Consider the following 17,200-nt stretch of genomic DNA (forward strand, 5'->3'; position numbering starts at 1 on the left):
TATAAAAATGATTCTTTACTCGTTTTAATTCTGAAAAATGTTCAAAAATTCGTATTAATGCTAGAAACATCATTTTAACCCCGAACCTTCTCTGAAAAATTATTTTTATCGAATACCATGTGTGCCATGTGCTATGTGCTACTTGAATGATGTGTAATATGTTTATGTGAATATTGTTTGACTATTTTAGGCATAACTGTCAATCCGTAAGTCAGATTTGGATTAAATGAAGGGTAGATAGAAGCTTGAAACGTCCGTGTGACGATCAGAAGGATATGAGATTGAGCATTGATAATGAATTGTTATGTTTAGCAGAGGAAGCGAGGTATAGAAAAGGAAAATAAGTGGTTATTGAATAGAACCGTTAGACGAGTGCAAGTGAAGTTGGAAATCATTTATGATACGGCAAGTCTTCTGAAACTTTCTTGAGATATATTACAAATACCCTGATCAGTTCTTATTTTATATTGCAAATGCTTTGAATATACCTGACATATACATATGTTATCATGTGATAGTTGAGTTGTTTAACCTTAAACCCTGATCATATCATTTGATACTTGAGCCGTAATCCTCATTCCTTGTAGACCCTCGATTGTTGATTTCCCATATACTAAAATACACAAATACGATACTACTCCACAAATACATATATACCATTCACCAAACACTGAAACAGAATTGCTTGAACATACAGAGACTTATATATTCTATAACCCTTGTAATATCAAAGAACTAAACCCTGTATAACTATTAAACCATTGTTCATTTATTACCTGATTCTTCTGCGGGCTTGAAGCCATTCTTCATACATACTTTGATATACCCTGGTGATACTCATGAATTGCATTATGATCTAAGAAAAATGTTTTATCAATGTTAATTATGATTTTATTGAATTATAATATTTATCATATTGAATTGTTTAGAATTGGATAGTTTTTTTATATGGACCAGATTCGTGGTCAGGCCAGATTGGTGGTCATATTAGGCCAATATGTGCTTTGGATCCAGTATATAGAGCAGAGTTGTGTGCCTTGCTCGGGATTAGTGCGTGACTGATCAGTAGCCTACCCTTGGTTTTTAAAATTAAATATGACGATCCAATTCTAGTAATTTCTTAACAAGAAACTTGATTCCTCCCAATCATTTCAATTGATCACTCTTTAACCTCAGTTATTGTTATTATGACTTGCTGAGCTAGTTAGCTCACTCTTGCGAATCTGTTTATGTTATTCTATAGTTAAAAAGGAAATTGTTGGTAGCGAGGATCCCCAGTCTAGTATGCGAGCTAGGATTCCATATTAAGTTGGATCGAGCTAGCATGAGCTTTATATTGTAATTTTGAGTTACACAAGTTTGTAAGAATTATTTCATTATCAGTTATAAGTTGAACTAGTTGGGATTTGGTAAGATGTAATAAAAGGTAAGGTTATGGGTTGTTTCATACTTTAACCTGTTATGATCCATGGTTATGTAAATAAGGGTCAATGCATATGATATTTCATATGCAGGTTTATATATTATGGGTGTGTGTTGTGAACTCCAAACTTCTGACTCGGGTTTGGAGGGCGTCACAGGTTGGTATCATACCTACATGTTATAAATCACTGAAACAAGCCTAGATTGTCAGGATTAGGTAGAGGGTTAGGATTAGAGATAAACAATAGAAAGATAGGACGTCGAGAGGTTGAGTGCGACAGTATAATAGGTTTTTTGGTATGATTTATGTTGTGATTCGAGATTCTTATCTTGCGATGTTGATTTCCAAATAGTAGCGATGGAAGATCCTATTATCCCTGTACCACCTGATCATTCAGAGCCTTCTGTTCATGGACCATCATCCCCACCTAGATCTGATATGTATCTTGTTCATATACCAGTGTTAGCTGTATTACCTCCCATTATGATAGCTGCACATTTTTGAGCTATTCCATCAGCCCCTGATGTGAGACCACCTATTCGAGGACCCCCACCTGCTGATTCTCGTTTTACCGGACATTTAGCTGCGAGTGCATCTTTTTAGTTTACCCCACACCCTGTTCCATACCATGAGTTTGAGACATGTCTTATGAAGTAACAATACCTGCGAGGATAGATTCGAGAGTTACATCGTATTGTGAGTACCCGAGATACTGAGAAATATGAGAAGAAGCTTAAAGAGAGAATTCATGTGTTCCGAAGGATAGCTACTACCAGGTTATATGGAGCCACTAGTAAGCATGCCACCCCTAATTATCTTGTGGAGTGGGTTAGATGGGTTTTGAAGGAGTTTGAGAAGATTGGAGATCCAGAGTTTTATTAGAGCTAGATGATGGTGTTATGACAGATGTGATATGTATAGTAGTGATGTGGTGTGATATCAGCAAACTTTGTTTTATATAATAAGCTGGCTGACTACTGGATAGAACTATTGTACTTAACGATAGAAAAAATGATGATGGGAGTTTCATGGTTAGTACTAGATAGCAGCTTTATAGTGAAGTTACAAATAATATATTATGCAATAATAGCTGAAGTTTTTATCGGCTAATGAAGGCAAAATTGACCCAATAAGGGGTAGAAGTTAAATTGAAGTGGATGGACTCTTACGTGATTGTTTCTTTAATTTGGTACCTTGTTATGGTTAAGGAGGACAACAACCAACTCATATACTAATAACGACCGGATATGCAATTTTCAAAATTTTAAACAAGTTTTCGAAAGACATTTTCTTAACAGAATTTCTAAAAGTTCTTTAAACAAAATAAGTTTTAAATAAATTGGTTATCAAATTACTACTTGAGTTTCTTATTTGTTATAAGACTCAGATTACTTAGAAGAATATTTGTTCCAGACTTAGTATTGACAATTCAGAGGGCCAAATTGTCCCGCAATTACGGAGAAGTTTCAAATTTTTTAACAAAGCAATGCAAATCTTGCTTGATAGTATTAACAACAGAATCAGCTTGTGGAGACATTATTTATCCAATTCCTGAGGCTATTAAATTTTAAAGAATTTATTGACTTATAAGAAGCCTGAGTATGATTAAGGAGGATTGAGGAAATTTCCAGACTTTTCTAAAGGATGAATATTATTAGTAGCAAAAGAGTCGATAGGTTGAATGATCAGTGGTTATTCTAAGGGGCATATATGAAATTTGAAGTGATGATTGTATATCCAGTAAGAACGCATTTATGGTCAACTTATTAAAATATTGAATGTGGAGGCACGATAATAAGGATACAAGACTTAATAAGTAGGAACTTATTATAGTGATCAATTTATGAAGGTATTTTGGAGGAATTTTTGAAGTTATTATATGACTCGAAATGGGATCTATTGATCGAACGAGCTCTGAAGGTGTACATAAGTTAAATGCGGATGGTGACCAACAATATCATTTTTTTATAATAATACAGTATATATTCTTCTTGATTCTTGAATAAGTATTAACTTCTTTCATTAATAAGTTCTATGATAAAGAAGATTGTTGTATTCATTTCAAAATCATTTTCCCCTCAAGTTTTGCTTTCTGATTGAGACAAGTAGTGTTATGGTATGACGCTTTATCAAAATGACGAAGAGGCTGGTGGGATGCCACCTAATCATGTGTTGTATGCCATATGGTATGAAAGACTAGCCATCTTAATTAATAATATGGTTGTCTCATTCATATTAATATTATTACTCATTCTTTCTTTTTCAACTATTAATTTGTTGAAATATGGATCCCTCTGATTATTTCGTTGCACTATTGTTCTTTACAAAAGTTTCCCAAACAAAAAAAATCAACCTACCAAGAATCAAGCGGGAAAAGTTCCAGCCGTTGGATTTACATGTTTCAACTGTAGAAAACCAGGGCATATGGCAAGGATTGTAAATTACCATCCCCAATCAGTGATGCGCTAAGAATCATGAGCTCTACTGCGATAGTGAATGAGTCTCCAAGAGCAAGAGCTTATGAGATGTCTGTGAAAGATATTATTCAGAATACGGATGCGATGGAAGGAATGCTTACTATAAATTCCTTATGTGCTAAAGTATTAGTAGATTCGGGAGCAACTCGATCACTTATTTCTCAAGGTTTTAGTGATATGTTGAATTACCCAGTTGAATTGTTAAATGAGATCATGACTATAGAACTAGAAAATCAAGAATGTGTATCTGTGAACGAAATGTGTACCAATTGTGATATTGAGACTTCCGGCATTAAGTTTTGTGCTGATTTGATACCATATAAGCCAGGAGAATTTGGCGTTATTCTAGAAATGGACCGGCTATCTAAACATGCGTTAATTGGCATTTATGTCCACTTAGAATGCTCTATAAAGGCTTGAATTTGTGTTTTGTACTCGAGTTATTTGTGTATTTGATGTGTTTTTGTAGTGTTTTTGCATTTCAGGCATGAATAAAAGACTTAGGAGATTTAGCATTATTTTGGTGCTAAATTGATGTTAGGATGGTGCTCAGGAAGATTGCTCGAGGATTTCCAACTCAAACTAGCCAAGAAAATAAGAAAATAAAGATTTTCCAGAAGGTTAGCGCGCCCACGCTGTAGTAGCGCGCGATCGCGCTGAAGATGCAGAATTGCATCGCGCCCGCGCATGCAGAATTACATCGCGCTCGCGCTGGTGAAGCGCACGGCCACGCCGGGTCAATTTCCAGGAATCCTGTTTCTACTACAATTCTGATTTTTTAGACTTCTTATCTACATGGGTTGCTATATAATGTTAACATAAGATCATTTTTCAATAACAAGACGTACCAGAGCTTAAAAAGAAGGTGTAAGAAGACCGTATAGCACAATTTAACCAAGGTGAAGAGAATCTAGTTTATTCTTGTGATTCTTTATTTTAAGTTGTAATCTTGGATGCTAGTTTTTTTATTTGTGAACCTATATTCTTGTTACGTACTTGGTTTATTATTTATTCAGTATAAAGACTACGTTTATTATACCATGCTTTCATCAAACCCACGTTGATGATGAGTCCGATTATGGGCTAATCGTTATCGTGGTTATCTAGCGGATTTACTTATGGATTTCTTTAGTTAATATGTTTTGATGTCTTAGTGTGTGGTTATTGTATGATATCCTAGTATTGGTTGTGCTTATCCGTCTCATAAACGTCGCAAACTTATAAGATAGCGTGTTAATCTCTATGGAAGCGAAAGTGAATATAGGGGTTTAGAACTTGCCATGCTAACATAGGTTCATGTATTTGATATGCATGATTCGTAGGTAATTTTAACCATATTACTTGCCCTATGTAATCATGATAGGTAACTTGTACATTAAACCATTATGTTATCAAATTCTATAGACATATAGGGTCTCAATATATTTGGTGTCTATTCAGCTTCTATCTCTTTTGTGGATGTCTGATAGTAGGGTATTCGTACAACGAAAGTTGGCGTTTACTAGGTTCGTGTTATCTGATTAGTGTCCTCGTCATTACATGCTGAGGTTGAGAACAAAGAGGCTATTGAATGAAATAGTAATGAAGTCAGAATCCCATGTTTATGATATATAGTATTCAATTCCTTTTAATCTCTTACTTAATGTTCTTTAGTATTATCTCTTAGTTAATCATAGTTATAAACAATCTCTAGTTGTTAATCGTCTTAGAATTGAATAATAACCATACCATTATTACATAAGTGTATTCATTAAAATTAACCTAAACCAGTCTTTGTGGGAACGAACTAGAAATAATTCTATATTACTTGCGATCGCGTATACTTGTGTGAATATTAGCGCGTATTTTCATCCTAACAAGTTTTTGGCGCCGCTGTCGGGGACTCGGTGTTAATTTTTAGTTTATCTGTTTGTCATCAGTGGTCATTAAAGTTCATTAACTCGGACATTGTTACCTACTTATTTCCTTGTCATGTTACAGGTACTCTAGCGAGCGTGTATGCATACGCATTCTCAGTCTCATAAGAGAGCACTGGATCAAGATGAGGAAGAAGTTGTAGTAGCTAAGCAAGATATTGAGGAAGTACATGTCGAGGAGAAAGTTGAAGAAGAAGCTCTTATTGCAATGGGAGAACCAGAAGCGAATACGAAGGCTTTAATGGATTACTCTCAATAGACATTAATGATATTCAGTCTAGCATTGTTCGACCGGCCATCTCAGTTAATACCTTTGAGATCAAGTCGAGCACGATTCAGATGATACAGAACTCAGTTCAGTTTGGGGGCTCTCTGACAGAAGACCCCAACATGCACATCAGAGATTTCATCGAGATCTATGACACTTTCAAGTTCAATGGAGTTTCTAAAGATGCTATTAAGTTGAGGCTTTTCCCATTCTCTCTGCGGGATAAAGCTAAGTGCTGGTTACATTCTCTACCACCAGGGTCTATCACCAAATGGGAGGATCTTGCTCAAAAGTTCCTAAATAAATTATTTCCTATGGCGAAGACTGCTGCAATCAGAAACACACTTAGTCAATTAGCTCAGCAATTGAGAGAATCTTTATGTGAGGCTTGGGATCGCAACAAAGAGATTATTAGAAAGTGTCCTCACCATGGGATGCCTGACTAGATGATCATTAAATTCTTTTATAATGGATTGGGTGCTACTTCTAGACCCATGCTTGATGCAGCATCAGAAGGAGCCTTATTGGCTAAAAGCTACAATAAAGCTTATTAATTGATTGAGCTGATGGCTGCCAATGAATACCAGAACCCAACTCAGAGATTACCTCAGGGCAAGGTAGCAGGAATTCCGGAGGTAGATACAGCTACTGCTATAGCTGCTCAGCTTAAGGATTTGACGATGAAGGTGGATTCTTTGGCTAATTATGGAGTTAATCAGATCACTAGTGTCTGTGAGCTTTGTGTTGGTGCCCATGAGACAGAACAGTGTGCTATTTTTAGTGAATCAGCTCAGTTTGTGAGCAACTTTCGGAGGTCGCAGCAGCCTGTTCCATCCACCTATCATCCCAACAACCACAATCATCCTAACTTCAGCTGGAGCAATACACGGAATGCGGTTCAGCAGCCTTATCAGTAGTATGCAGCAAAGCAATACAACCTCCCCGGTTTTTAGCAACCGCAATATGCACCAAGACAATAACTCCAGCTATAACAGTCCAATGAAAAATCTGAATTAGAGGATATGAGGCTCATGTGCAAGAGCCAAGCAGTTTCTATTAAGACCTTAGAGAATCAAATTGGGCAAATTGCCAAGGCTTTGCTAAATCTTCAACCTGGTAGACTCCCTAGTGACACTGAAGTGCCAGGAAAGAGGAAGCTAAGGAGCAGGTGAAGGCAATTACATTGAGGTCTGGGAAGGTTACAAATTCCTAAAAATCTTAAGTTTCAGAAGAATAAACTGTGGCTGAAGAAGAAGTGCAGAAGGAAGCAGAAGTGGAACCAAGGAAGACTATTGTGGAACACACTCCTCTTGAGGGGTAAAATAGGGGAGAAACATATCTATCCTCCACCTCCTTTTCCTAAAAAGCTGAATAAGAAAAAGCTAGATAAGCAGTTTGAGAAGTTTTTGGAGGTGTTCAAGAAACTTCATATCAATATACCTTTCGCTGAAGCTCTTGAACAGATGCCTAGTTATGTGAAGTTTATGAAAGGTATTCTCTCTCGAAAAGTGAAGCTTGATGACTTAGAGATAATTGCTCTTACGGAGGAAAGTAGTGTTGTGCTGCAACAGAAGTTGCCTCTGAAGCTTAAAGATCCCGGAAGCTTCACTATTCCTTGTACGGTGTACCATTGGAAAAGTGTCATTTGACAAATGCTTATGTGACTTGGGAGCTAGCATCAATCTAATGCCCTTGTCAATCTTTAAGAAATTGGATTTACCTGATCCAAAGCCTACTTATATGACCTTGAAGTTGACTGATCGTTCTATTACATATCCACGAGGCATTGTGGAGGATGTCTTGGTCAAGGTGGATAAACTCATCTTTCCTGCTAATTTTGTAATTCTTGATTTCGAGGAGGATAAGAAGATTCCCATAATCTTGGGAAGACCATTCTTGGCTACTGACCGTACCTTGATTGATGTGCAGAAGGGTGAGCTTACTATGCGAGTGCTGGATCAGGATGTGACGTTCAATGTTTTTAATGCCATGAAAATCCTGAGTGAAAATGAGGAGTGCTTAAAAGTGGAGTTGGTCGATTCTGTGGTTACTTCAGAACTTCATCAAATGCTAAGGTCTGATGCCTTAGAGAAGGCCTTGTTGGGGAATTCAGATAGTGAAGATGATGAAGGTGATGAACAGTTGTAGTATTTGAACGCTTCTCCTTGGAAGCGAAGGTTAGATATGCCTCTTGAATCTCTTGGATTGGAGGAGTTGAACAAATATCCAAAGCACCTCAAGACATCTATTGAGGAAACTTCTACACTTGAGCTTAAACCATTTCCTGGACATTTAAGGTATGCTCTTTTAGGTGATGCATCTACTTTTCCTGTTATTATTGCATCTGACCTTTCAGGTAATGATGAGTTAAAGCTCTTAAGAATTCTGAGAGAGTACAAGTCGGCAATTGGATGGACTATAGCAGATATCAGGGAATCAACTCTTCTTATTGTATGGATAAAATTCTGCTGGAGGAAGGTAGCAAGCCTACTGTTGAGCAACAGAGAAGGCTTAATCCGATCATGAAAGAAGTTGTGAAGAAATAAATCCTCAAATGGATAGACATCTCTGACAGTTCATGGGTGAGTCCAGTTCAGTGTATGCCGAAAAAAGGAGGTATCACCGTTGTTGCTAATGAAAAGAATGAGCTCATTCCTACTCGAACAGTTACAGGGTGAAGAGTTTGCATGGATTACAGGAAGCTGAACAAAGCCACAAGGAAGGATCACTTCCCTCTTCTGTTTATTAATCAGATGCTTGATAGGTTGGCTGGGCATGATTTCTATTGTCTTCTGAATGGCTTTTCGGGTTATAATCAGATTTGTATTGCTCCAGAAGATCAGGAAAAAACTACCTTCACTTGTCCATTTGGTACTTTTGCCTTTAGAAGAGTTTCTTTTGGTTGTGTGGTGCACCTGCCACATTTCAGAGATGGATGATGGTTATCTTCTCTGACATGATTGGTCAAAATGTGGAGGTGTTCATGGATGATTTCTCTGTGTTTGGTGATTCTTTTGACAAATGCTTGCAAAATCTTGGTGTCGTTCTTAAAAGGTGTGTTGAGACCAATCTGGTTCTCAACTAGGAAAAATGTCATTTTATGGTGCGACAGGGCATTATTTTTGGGCACAAGGTCTCTAATAAGGGTCTTGAGGTGGACAAAGCCAAGTTGGGGGTTATCGAAAGCCTTCTCCACCAATTTCTGTAAAGGAAGTTCGCAGCTTTCTTGGTCATGCGGGTTTCTATCGGTGATTTATCAAGGACTTCTCTAAAATATTTAAACCCTTGTGCAATCTTCTAGAGAAAGATGTCCCTTTCAAGTTTGATGACGAGTGCCTTACTGCTTTTGAGATCTTAAATAAGAATTTAATCACGACACCTGTCATAACTGCACCTAATTGGGATGAACCTTTTGAGATGACGTGCGATGCAAGTGACTATGCAGTTGGAGCAGTTCTTGGGCAGAAAAAGAACAATATATTTTATGTGATCTACTATACTAGTAAGACCCTCAATGATACTCAACTGAACTATACTACTACTGAGAAAGAACTCTTAGCCATTATCTACGGTTTTGAGAAGTTTCGATCTTATTTGCTTGGGCAAAGGTGACAGTTTTCACTGATCACGCTGCTATTCGATATCTCGTTTCAAAGAAGGACTCGAAGCCTAGACTGATTCGATGGGTTCTTTTACTTCAGGAATTTGAGTTAGAGATCAAGGAATGGAAATGTATCGAGAATCAAGTCACTGATCATCTCTCTCGTTTGAAAGATCCAAGTGTAACTTTACAGGATAAGACATTGATAAATGAGTCTTTTCCCAATGAGCAGTTGTTTGGGGTATAAGAGGAAGAACTGTGGTTTGCAGACATTGTGAACTACCTTGTGAGTAATATCATGCCTCCAGACTTGTCTTATGCTCAAAGGAAAAAGTTTCTTCATGAGGTGAAGTGGTACATGTGGGATAAACCATTCTTGTTTAGGCAAGGAGCTGACCAAATCATCAGGAGATGTATTTCGTAGAGCGAAGCCGGGGGATCTTGCGAGATTGCCATTCGACTGCGTATGGAGGCCACTATAGTGGAGAAAAGACAACAGCTCGTATCCTTCAAACAGGATTTTTCTGGCCTACATTATTTAAGGATGCGCATCAATTTGTTTTGAAGTGCGATCGCTGCTGTTATGCCCAAAAATTGGTATAAACAATATTTAGATTAAGATTAATAAAATGAGCAGAATTAAAAGAGAAGCGCCTGAAATCTAGGAAAAAGATGAAATTGACTTTCCATAAATAGAAGGTGCGCTCAAAGACTGCGTCCCGATTGACTGAAACTGAATTGACAGTTGTGATTATCCCGTATTAAAGGCGCGCCCTCAAACAGGTGGAGGAGGCGCGCCCAGTTATCGAGAAGAAGGAGAGAAATTTCTTAATTAAAACCTGTAGTGTAGTGAGCCTTAGGGCACGCCTTGGACAAGGAAGGCTCTGTGGAAGGATTATTTGGACATGATTGCTTTGATAGACTTGCTCGCTGGCTTGGACAGAATTGGAGCGAGCCCTAAAGATGAATAGTTTTTGGCGCGCCCTATGATGTAGAATGATTTAAGAAGAGACCAAGGGCTGGTGACACAGGGCGGTGCCAACATGCAGAGATGTCAGGGCCCGCCCTCAACTTCTACTTGACATGTTAATGTAACTTTTATGTGCTGCTTGGATGGGTTCTCTGGAAGTCTCAAGGAAGATGGAGAATGTTATTACTAACCTATTTGATGCAGGTACTCTATTGAAGAACTCCTTCCTGTAGCAAATCTACAGAAAAGGCGGTATCCGTGGTCAGAGACCTCCAGGGGTATGCCTGGACTGAAGGCCTCCTCCTGTAGTCAATGGGTATCCTCATTGGGGATGTGGGGTGAAATATGGTGTGTGCTTTGGGAGCTCTGTCTCTGTAGTCAACGGGTGTCCTCGTTGGGAGACTTTGGAGTATCCTGCACTTTGCACCCAAAAGCTTGGGATCACTTGTCCTGTAATCTGGTAGGGGCTCCTTATCGGGGGACAAGGATGCGTCCAACATTTGGGGTGAATCACGGCTATACCTGCGTCCACGGACTAGAGAAACAGCTGGTAGCGGAGGGTTATCCTTGGCCAGGGAGATGCCTCATCCATGAAGTCTCGAAGCCGTGGAAGAGCCTTGGGCCTTTGTGGATTGGGCCTCATTGGCAGACATTCCTAAAGCTAGTAGAAGACGGTTTCCAGTGGGTTTCCCATTTGGCCTCGGGATAAGAAATCTAAGCCCATTAGGTTTCTTGTTCCCCAAGAACTACGTGGGCTTAATCCCCTATAAATAGGGGTACATAGGCACATTGTAAGGGGTGAGAAGCGAGAGCGCAAAGGAGCCACCACTAACCCTAAGCAATCTCAGCCCCCAATAATCAACACCACCAAACACTGTTCATCTTTTCCGACGAATACTGTTCATTGGATCCACCGACTACTGTTCACGATTCCGACAAAGAACCGCCATCACAGATCTTGTTTCCGGCTACGAACCTCAAACTTTGTTGATACAAAATTCCTCCGTCAACAAATTGGCGCTAGAAGGAGGGGTCGAACAAGATCTACATCTGGGAGGAAGGATGTCTCAATATCACGATGGAAGTTTTTATGATGGAAGTTCTGAAGAAGATTCTGACCATGGCTACGAATATGAACCATAGGTTCCGCCAATGACTGATCGTCCCATGCCGGACATTGGAGGACAGCCACCTGTGCTCATCAGCAACGCCGACTTATTGGAATAACTGTATCGCATGGGCGACGCTTTGAATGGTTTCGACTCAAGGTTGAGCATTGTGGAACGACGCAAGGCAAGGAGGGGTCTTCGCCACAACCGAGTGGCTCAGGCGCCTGTAAAAGCACCCATGACAGATAGGGATGTCTCGGCCGGCCATGGCCACACTGACAGAGGGCGTGTGCCGATAACCCCGCGACGCCTAGACTACTCCAATGACACATCCCCGATCATTGAGCTAGTGGAAGAAGATGCTGATGGACGGGAAATTCTATGAACAGATAACCGGGGAGCCACCCATCCGCACCGCTCTGGACGTAGTCTCGAGGAACGCCGACAGGCGGAGTCGATGCCGGAGAATCAGCAACGAGGCTTCGCAGCTCTGAAAGATCGCTTGGGGATTCGCTTGGGCGATGATGATTTGAGAATGGTGTTACTTGAATGGCAGAAAGAAGCTGATCACAGAGATGTGATGCCCCATGATACAACGCGTGTGCCCCTGAATTCCCAGGAAAATCGGGAGCGGCACCGCGATCCAACGCGTGTGCCCCTGAATTCTCAGGAAAATCGCGAGCGGCACCGCGATCCAACGCGTGTGCCCCCGAATCCCCAGGAAAATCGGGAGCGGCACCGCGATCATGAGAGAGCTCCTCCCCGCAGATCGCTGGATCGGTATGGACGTGGGTATGGAAACGATCGATGGAGAAGGCCTCAATGGAGAGGAAGAGGTGGAGGCCGAGGCAGATATTTAGACGGATACCGTCGTGGCAATTACCGCGGACACCTTGATTCCCGCTGGAATAACCAAGCAGATGGCTATGATTATGTGGAACATGATGATCCCAGGAATACAGAAAACTATGATCGCGGTACGACTCGGGGCCGCGGCCAAGGTGGGGAAGAGAATCAAGAACGAAATCCTGAAATAATTGTAATACCTGAAGACGCCCAGAATACAAACCAGCAACAAGCCCCTCCCGGGGGGAATCAAGTGGAAATACCTCCATTGCAACCCCAAGGTCCGTAGCCTCAAATGCAGACCATTCCCGGCGTGGGAACTTTCAATGTAGGAGATCTAAAAAGGCTACTTAACCACCTCGAAGGCATGGTGACGGCTACAGCTGAAATCCCTTCCCCATTCTCGATGGCAGTAAGTGATGCACAATTGCTGGCCGGGTATCGCAACACTACTAGCGATCTCCGTTTCCACGGAAACTCAGATTCGGTGGAATTCCTGGGTCGTTTTAATATAGAGATGGATGTGTACCAAGTCCCGGACTTGGCTCGATGTCATCTCTTGGCGGCAACCTCTAGAGAAAGTGCCCAGCATTGGTTTCAAAAGCTCGGGCCAGGGGTGATCACCTCGTGGGATCAGATGAAGAATTTGTTCTTAACTAAGTTCCAAGCAGCGGTGAGATACGCCCCCTCTGTCACAACTCTTGCCAATGTTAGGAAAAGGGAAAATGAAAGCTTGACATCGTACTTCAAAAGGTTCAACGCCGAATCTACTAGCGTGAGGGGGCATCAGACGAAGCCTTAAAAAGCTTCCTGATCGCAGGATTAAGGGTTGGATCAGATTTTTGGAAGCACCTGCAAGGGAAAGATCCGACCACTCTAGCGGATGTCTTCGCTTTGGCAGAATCTTTTAAAGCCATAGAACAATCTTTGGCAGAAGTACAACCAACCTCACAGTCGAGTCAGAGAAATAAAGGAAGGAAGAGGGATAGGTCTCCAAGCCCAAGATACCGAAGGGATAGTCGAAGCCCAGACCGGGTAAATACACCAAGCACAAGGAGGGGATGAAGCCCTCCCTCAAACTATGACTACAGGACAAGCCGGTACACGCCTTTGGTTGCATCTATCGATCATATCTACGAGGTAAACAGAAATAAAAGGCTATTTAGAAAACCTAAAGCCTTATCATCATGGCAAAGCAAAGACAAGAAAAAATATTGCGAATACCATGAATCATCTGGACATAACACGCATGAGTGCCGACATTTAAAAGACGAAATCGAAGCGCTTATCAAGGAAAGATACCTCGGAGAATGGGTAGTCAAGGAAGTAAGGAAGCACAAGGATGACAGAATAAGGGAAGAGGAAAGACGAGCCCCACGCGGGACAAACAATGATACCCTGGAGGAAAATAAATTTATCAGAGATGGCAGTATCCGAATAATCTACGGGGGAGATCCCGGAATGGAATGCAGCAACCGAGCCTTGGAAAAATACGCTAGGGAAGCCCAATTCAGGCCTCTCACAGATATTCATAGGGTGGAAACCCAGCCACCCAAGGTGTTTAAGGGTGAGTCCATGGATATCACTTTCAGAGAAACAGATGCCCGATGGGTACATCACCCACACAATGATGCGTTGGTTATTTCCATCCAAATCGGAACAAACAATATCCATAGAGCCTTCGTGGATAATGGAAGCTCAACAAACATCCTCTATTACAGCACCTTCAAAAAGATGGGACTGCCTGATCAGGATATGTCGGGGGAAGACCCGTGGGTCTACGGTTTTTCAGGTGCAGGAGTTAGAGTCATGGGGTCGATTCGGCTCCCATGTACACTGGGGGAAAGCCCATTGACGGTAACAAAGATGCTTGAATTTAAGGTCCTGAATCAGGAATCGTCCCACAACGTGTTATTGGGATGACCTTTTCTGTGGGAAATGAGAGTCATCACTTCAATTCATCACCTAACTATCAAATTTCCAACGCCGAATGGAGTGAGAAGTATCAGGGGTTCCCAATATGACTCACGGGAGTGCTACAGGCAAGCAATGAAAGGTTTCAGAAAAGACTCCCACGCCGATGATACTCCGGACATGGATCGGGAGAAAAGCGTTGAGCAACCAACCGAGGAAATTCGAGTCCACTATTATGTTGAGCAAGAAGAAGAACATCCCTCTGAGTTGCCCTCGACAATGTTGTACTTGGAAGACACCATCAGAATTGAGATGTTGGAAGAAGAAGAAGAGGCGACGGATACCATAGTCCAAGCAGATTTCCATGGGGAACGTTAGGAAGGAAGATTTGATATCTTGCAAAGCCTCGAGCAGGGTGATGCCATTCCTCTTATAGGAGCACCCTCGCCCGTGAAACATATTAAAAAAATTGATGACTCTACTACGCAAGGCACACCTACTGAAGGGGATGCACCCTCTCCACAAAGCCAGGAGATCTATAATCCCCTTGACTTGGATCCCCGGATACCAATGCCGACGGAAAAGATGGTGTCAGCAGAAGATACGATCGAAATCCCCGTTGATGAAAAAGACCCGAGTAAGGTTCTGAGAATAGGGTCCCAATTGGCCCCAAGATTAAAGGAAAGTCTTTCAATATTTCTGTTGGCAAACCTTGATGTATTTGCATGGAGCCATTCTAATATGGTGGGGATTGATCCAGAAATAATGTGCCACCGATTGAATATCGACCCCAAGCATAAAGGGGTTCAACAAAAACGAAGGGCCGTAAGTGGAGAAAGAGCTACAGCCCTAACAGAAGAAGTAGAAAGGCTCCTAGACGTCGGACTAATTCGAGAATTTTTTTACCCAGAATGGCTAGCAAATCCGATATTGGTAAAAAAGCCCAATGGCAAATGGAGAACGTGTGTGGACTTCACCGACCTAAATAAAGCATGCCCAAAAGATAGTTTTCCCCTACCAAGAATTGATCAGTTGGTCGACGCCACGGCGGGACATGCCCTGCTCAGCTTCATGGATGCATACTCCGGGTATAACCAGATCCTTATGTATGAGCCTGACCAGGAGCACACCTCCTTCATCACTGATAGAGGGCTTTACTGCTATATCGGAATGCCATTTGGTCTGATCAACGCCGGTGCCACTTACCAAAGGTTGGTAAACAAAATGTTCAAGAAGCAGATTGGGAAGACTATGTAAGTGTATGTGGATGACATGCTCGTGAAATTGAAAAGGGCGAAAGATCACATCGCCGACTTAACTGAAATGTTCCATATCCTGAGAAAATATAGGCTGAAACTAAACCCACAGAAGTGCGTGTTCGGCGTAGAATCGGTAAAATTCTTGGGATTCATGGTCAATGACCGGGGAATTGAGGCCAACCCGGCAAAAATAAAAGCTCTGCTAGACATGAAATCTCCCACCAGTGTTAAACAGGTACAGAGTCTAATAGGAAGGATCGCGGCCCTAAATCGATTTGTGTCAAAGTCGTCGGATAGGTGCAAAGAATTCTTCCAAGTGATCAAAGGGAGAGGGAAGGATTTTCTGTGGACCCCTGATTGTGAAGAAGCTTTTCTGAAAATCAAAGAACAACTGGGAAATTCGCCGATGTTGGCCAAGCCAGAAGACGGAGAAACATTAATTCTGTATTTGGCGGTGTCAGAATATTTCGTCAGTGCCGTCTTGGTAAAGGAAGAAGCAAGCCACCAGTGGCCTGTATACTATGTAAGCAAAAGGTTGTTGGATGCGGAAACCAGATATACCAAGATGGAAAAATTAGTGTACGCTCTTATTCTTGCGGCACGAAAGCTAAGACCGTATTTCCAGGCTCACTGAATAGAAGTTCGCACCGCTTATCCACTCCGGCATATTTTACATAAACCCGAATCGTCGGGAAGAATGTTAAAATAGGCCATAGAGCTAGGGCAATTCGATTTGGAATATTGTCCATGCACGGCAATCAAAGGACAAGCGCTGGCCGATTTCATACTTGAGTTTGATGCAGAAATTTATGATAAGGCTATAGTGCCGGCAGAACCAACCTCGCAAGAAAGTCATCAGGACGAAAAGAAGCAGGAACTCCCCCACCCATGGTGGATATTACATGTGGACGGGGCTGTAAACAACAGCGGGTCAGGTGCCGGGATAGTCTTGGTTACTCCGGAGGGGCACCGCTTGATGAGTGCTATCCATTTCAAGTTTCATGCTACCAACAACGATGCTGAGTATGAAGCCTTGATTAATGGTCTGAAGTTAGCTCTGGAGGTAGGGGCCGTGAATTTGATAGTTCGAAGTGATTCCGAATTAGTTGTCAATCAAGTCAACGGAGGATTCCAAGCCCGAGGACCGCGGACAGAGCTGTATATGAGATGTGCAAAACGCCTAATGGAAAAATTTTCAAGTACCAGACTGGAAAGTGTTCCGCGAGAAGAGAATAGTAATGCGGACGCTTTGGCCAAGATGGGTTCACAGATGGACAGCGTTCAACTTGGACAAATCCCTTTGGGAATCTAGGAAGTTCCAAGTATCCCAGAGGTGAAGGTGTTTCAAACGCAAGAAATCCCACAAGAAAACTGGATGACCCCCATCCATAACTATATTCAGTCAGGGGCTATACCG

The 17,200-nt window shown here is 41.5% G+C and overlaps 2 protein-coding genes across 2 annotated transcripts; both read left to right on the forward strand.

Moving 5' to 3' along the window:
• Window positions 1–12,905: 12,905 nt before the first annotated feature.
• Window positions 12,906–14,533, forward strand: LOC141665640 (uncharacterized). Its single transcript, XM_074471626.1, has 2 exons — window positions 12,906–13,363; window positions 13,702–14,533. The coding sequence occupies exons 1-2, from the start codon at window positions 12,906–12,908 to the stop codon at window positions 14,531–14,533; spliced, it is 1,290 nt and encodes a 429-aa protein (XP_074327727.1).
• Window positions 14,534–14,659: 126 nt separating this feature from the next.
• LOC141665641 (uncharacterized) lies at window positions 14,660–17,095 on the forward strand. Its single transcript, XM_074471627.1, has 4 exons — window positions 14,660–14,897; window positions 15,015–15,735; window positions 15,817–16,408; window positions 16,493–17,095. The coding sequence occupies exons 1-4, from the start codon at window positions 14,660–14,662 to the stop codon at window positions 17,093–17,095; spliced, it is 2,154 nt and encodes a 717-aa protein (XP_074327728.1).
• The last annotated feature ends 105 nt before the right edge of the window (window positions 17,096–17,200 follow it).

The sequence above is a fragment of the Apium graveolens genome, chromosome 6 (genome assembly GCF_009905375.1).
Source record: "Apium graveolens cultivar Ventura chromosome 6, ASM990537v1, whole genome shotgun sequence".
NCBI classification, from domain to species: Eukaryota; Viridiplantae; Streptophyta; class Magnoliopsida; order Apiales; family Apiaceae; genus Apium; species Apium graveolens.

Bases quoted from the DNA above. Each gene is read 5' to 3' on its own strand.
- LOC141665640 (XM_074471626.1), top strand. From the start codon at position 12,906: ATGCAGACCATTCCCGGCGTGGGAACTTTCAATGTAGGAGATCTAAAA. The intron at 13,364-13,701 runs GTTCAACGCCGA...CTATGACTACAG, and splicing joins TTGACATCGTACTTCAAAAG to GACAAGCCGGTACACGCCTT.
- LOC141665641 (XM_074471627.1), top strand. From the start codon at position 14,660: ATGAAAGGTTTCAGAAAAGACTCCCACGCCGATGATACTCCGGACATG. The intron at 15,736-15,816 runs GTTGGTAAACAA...GAAATTGAAAAG, and splicing joins GCCGGTGCCACTTACCAAAG to GGCGAAAGATCACATCGCCG. The intron at 16,409-16,492 runs GCTCACTGAATA...ATGTTAAAATAG, and splicing joins AGCTAAGACCGTATTTCCAG to GCCATAGAGCTAGGGCAATT.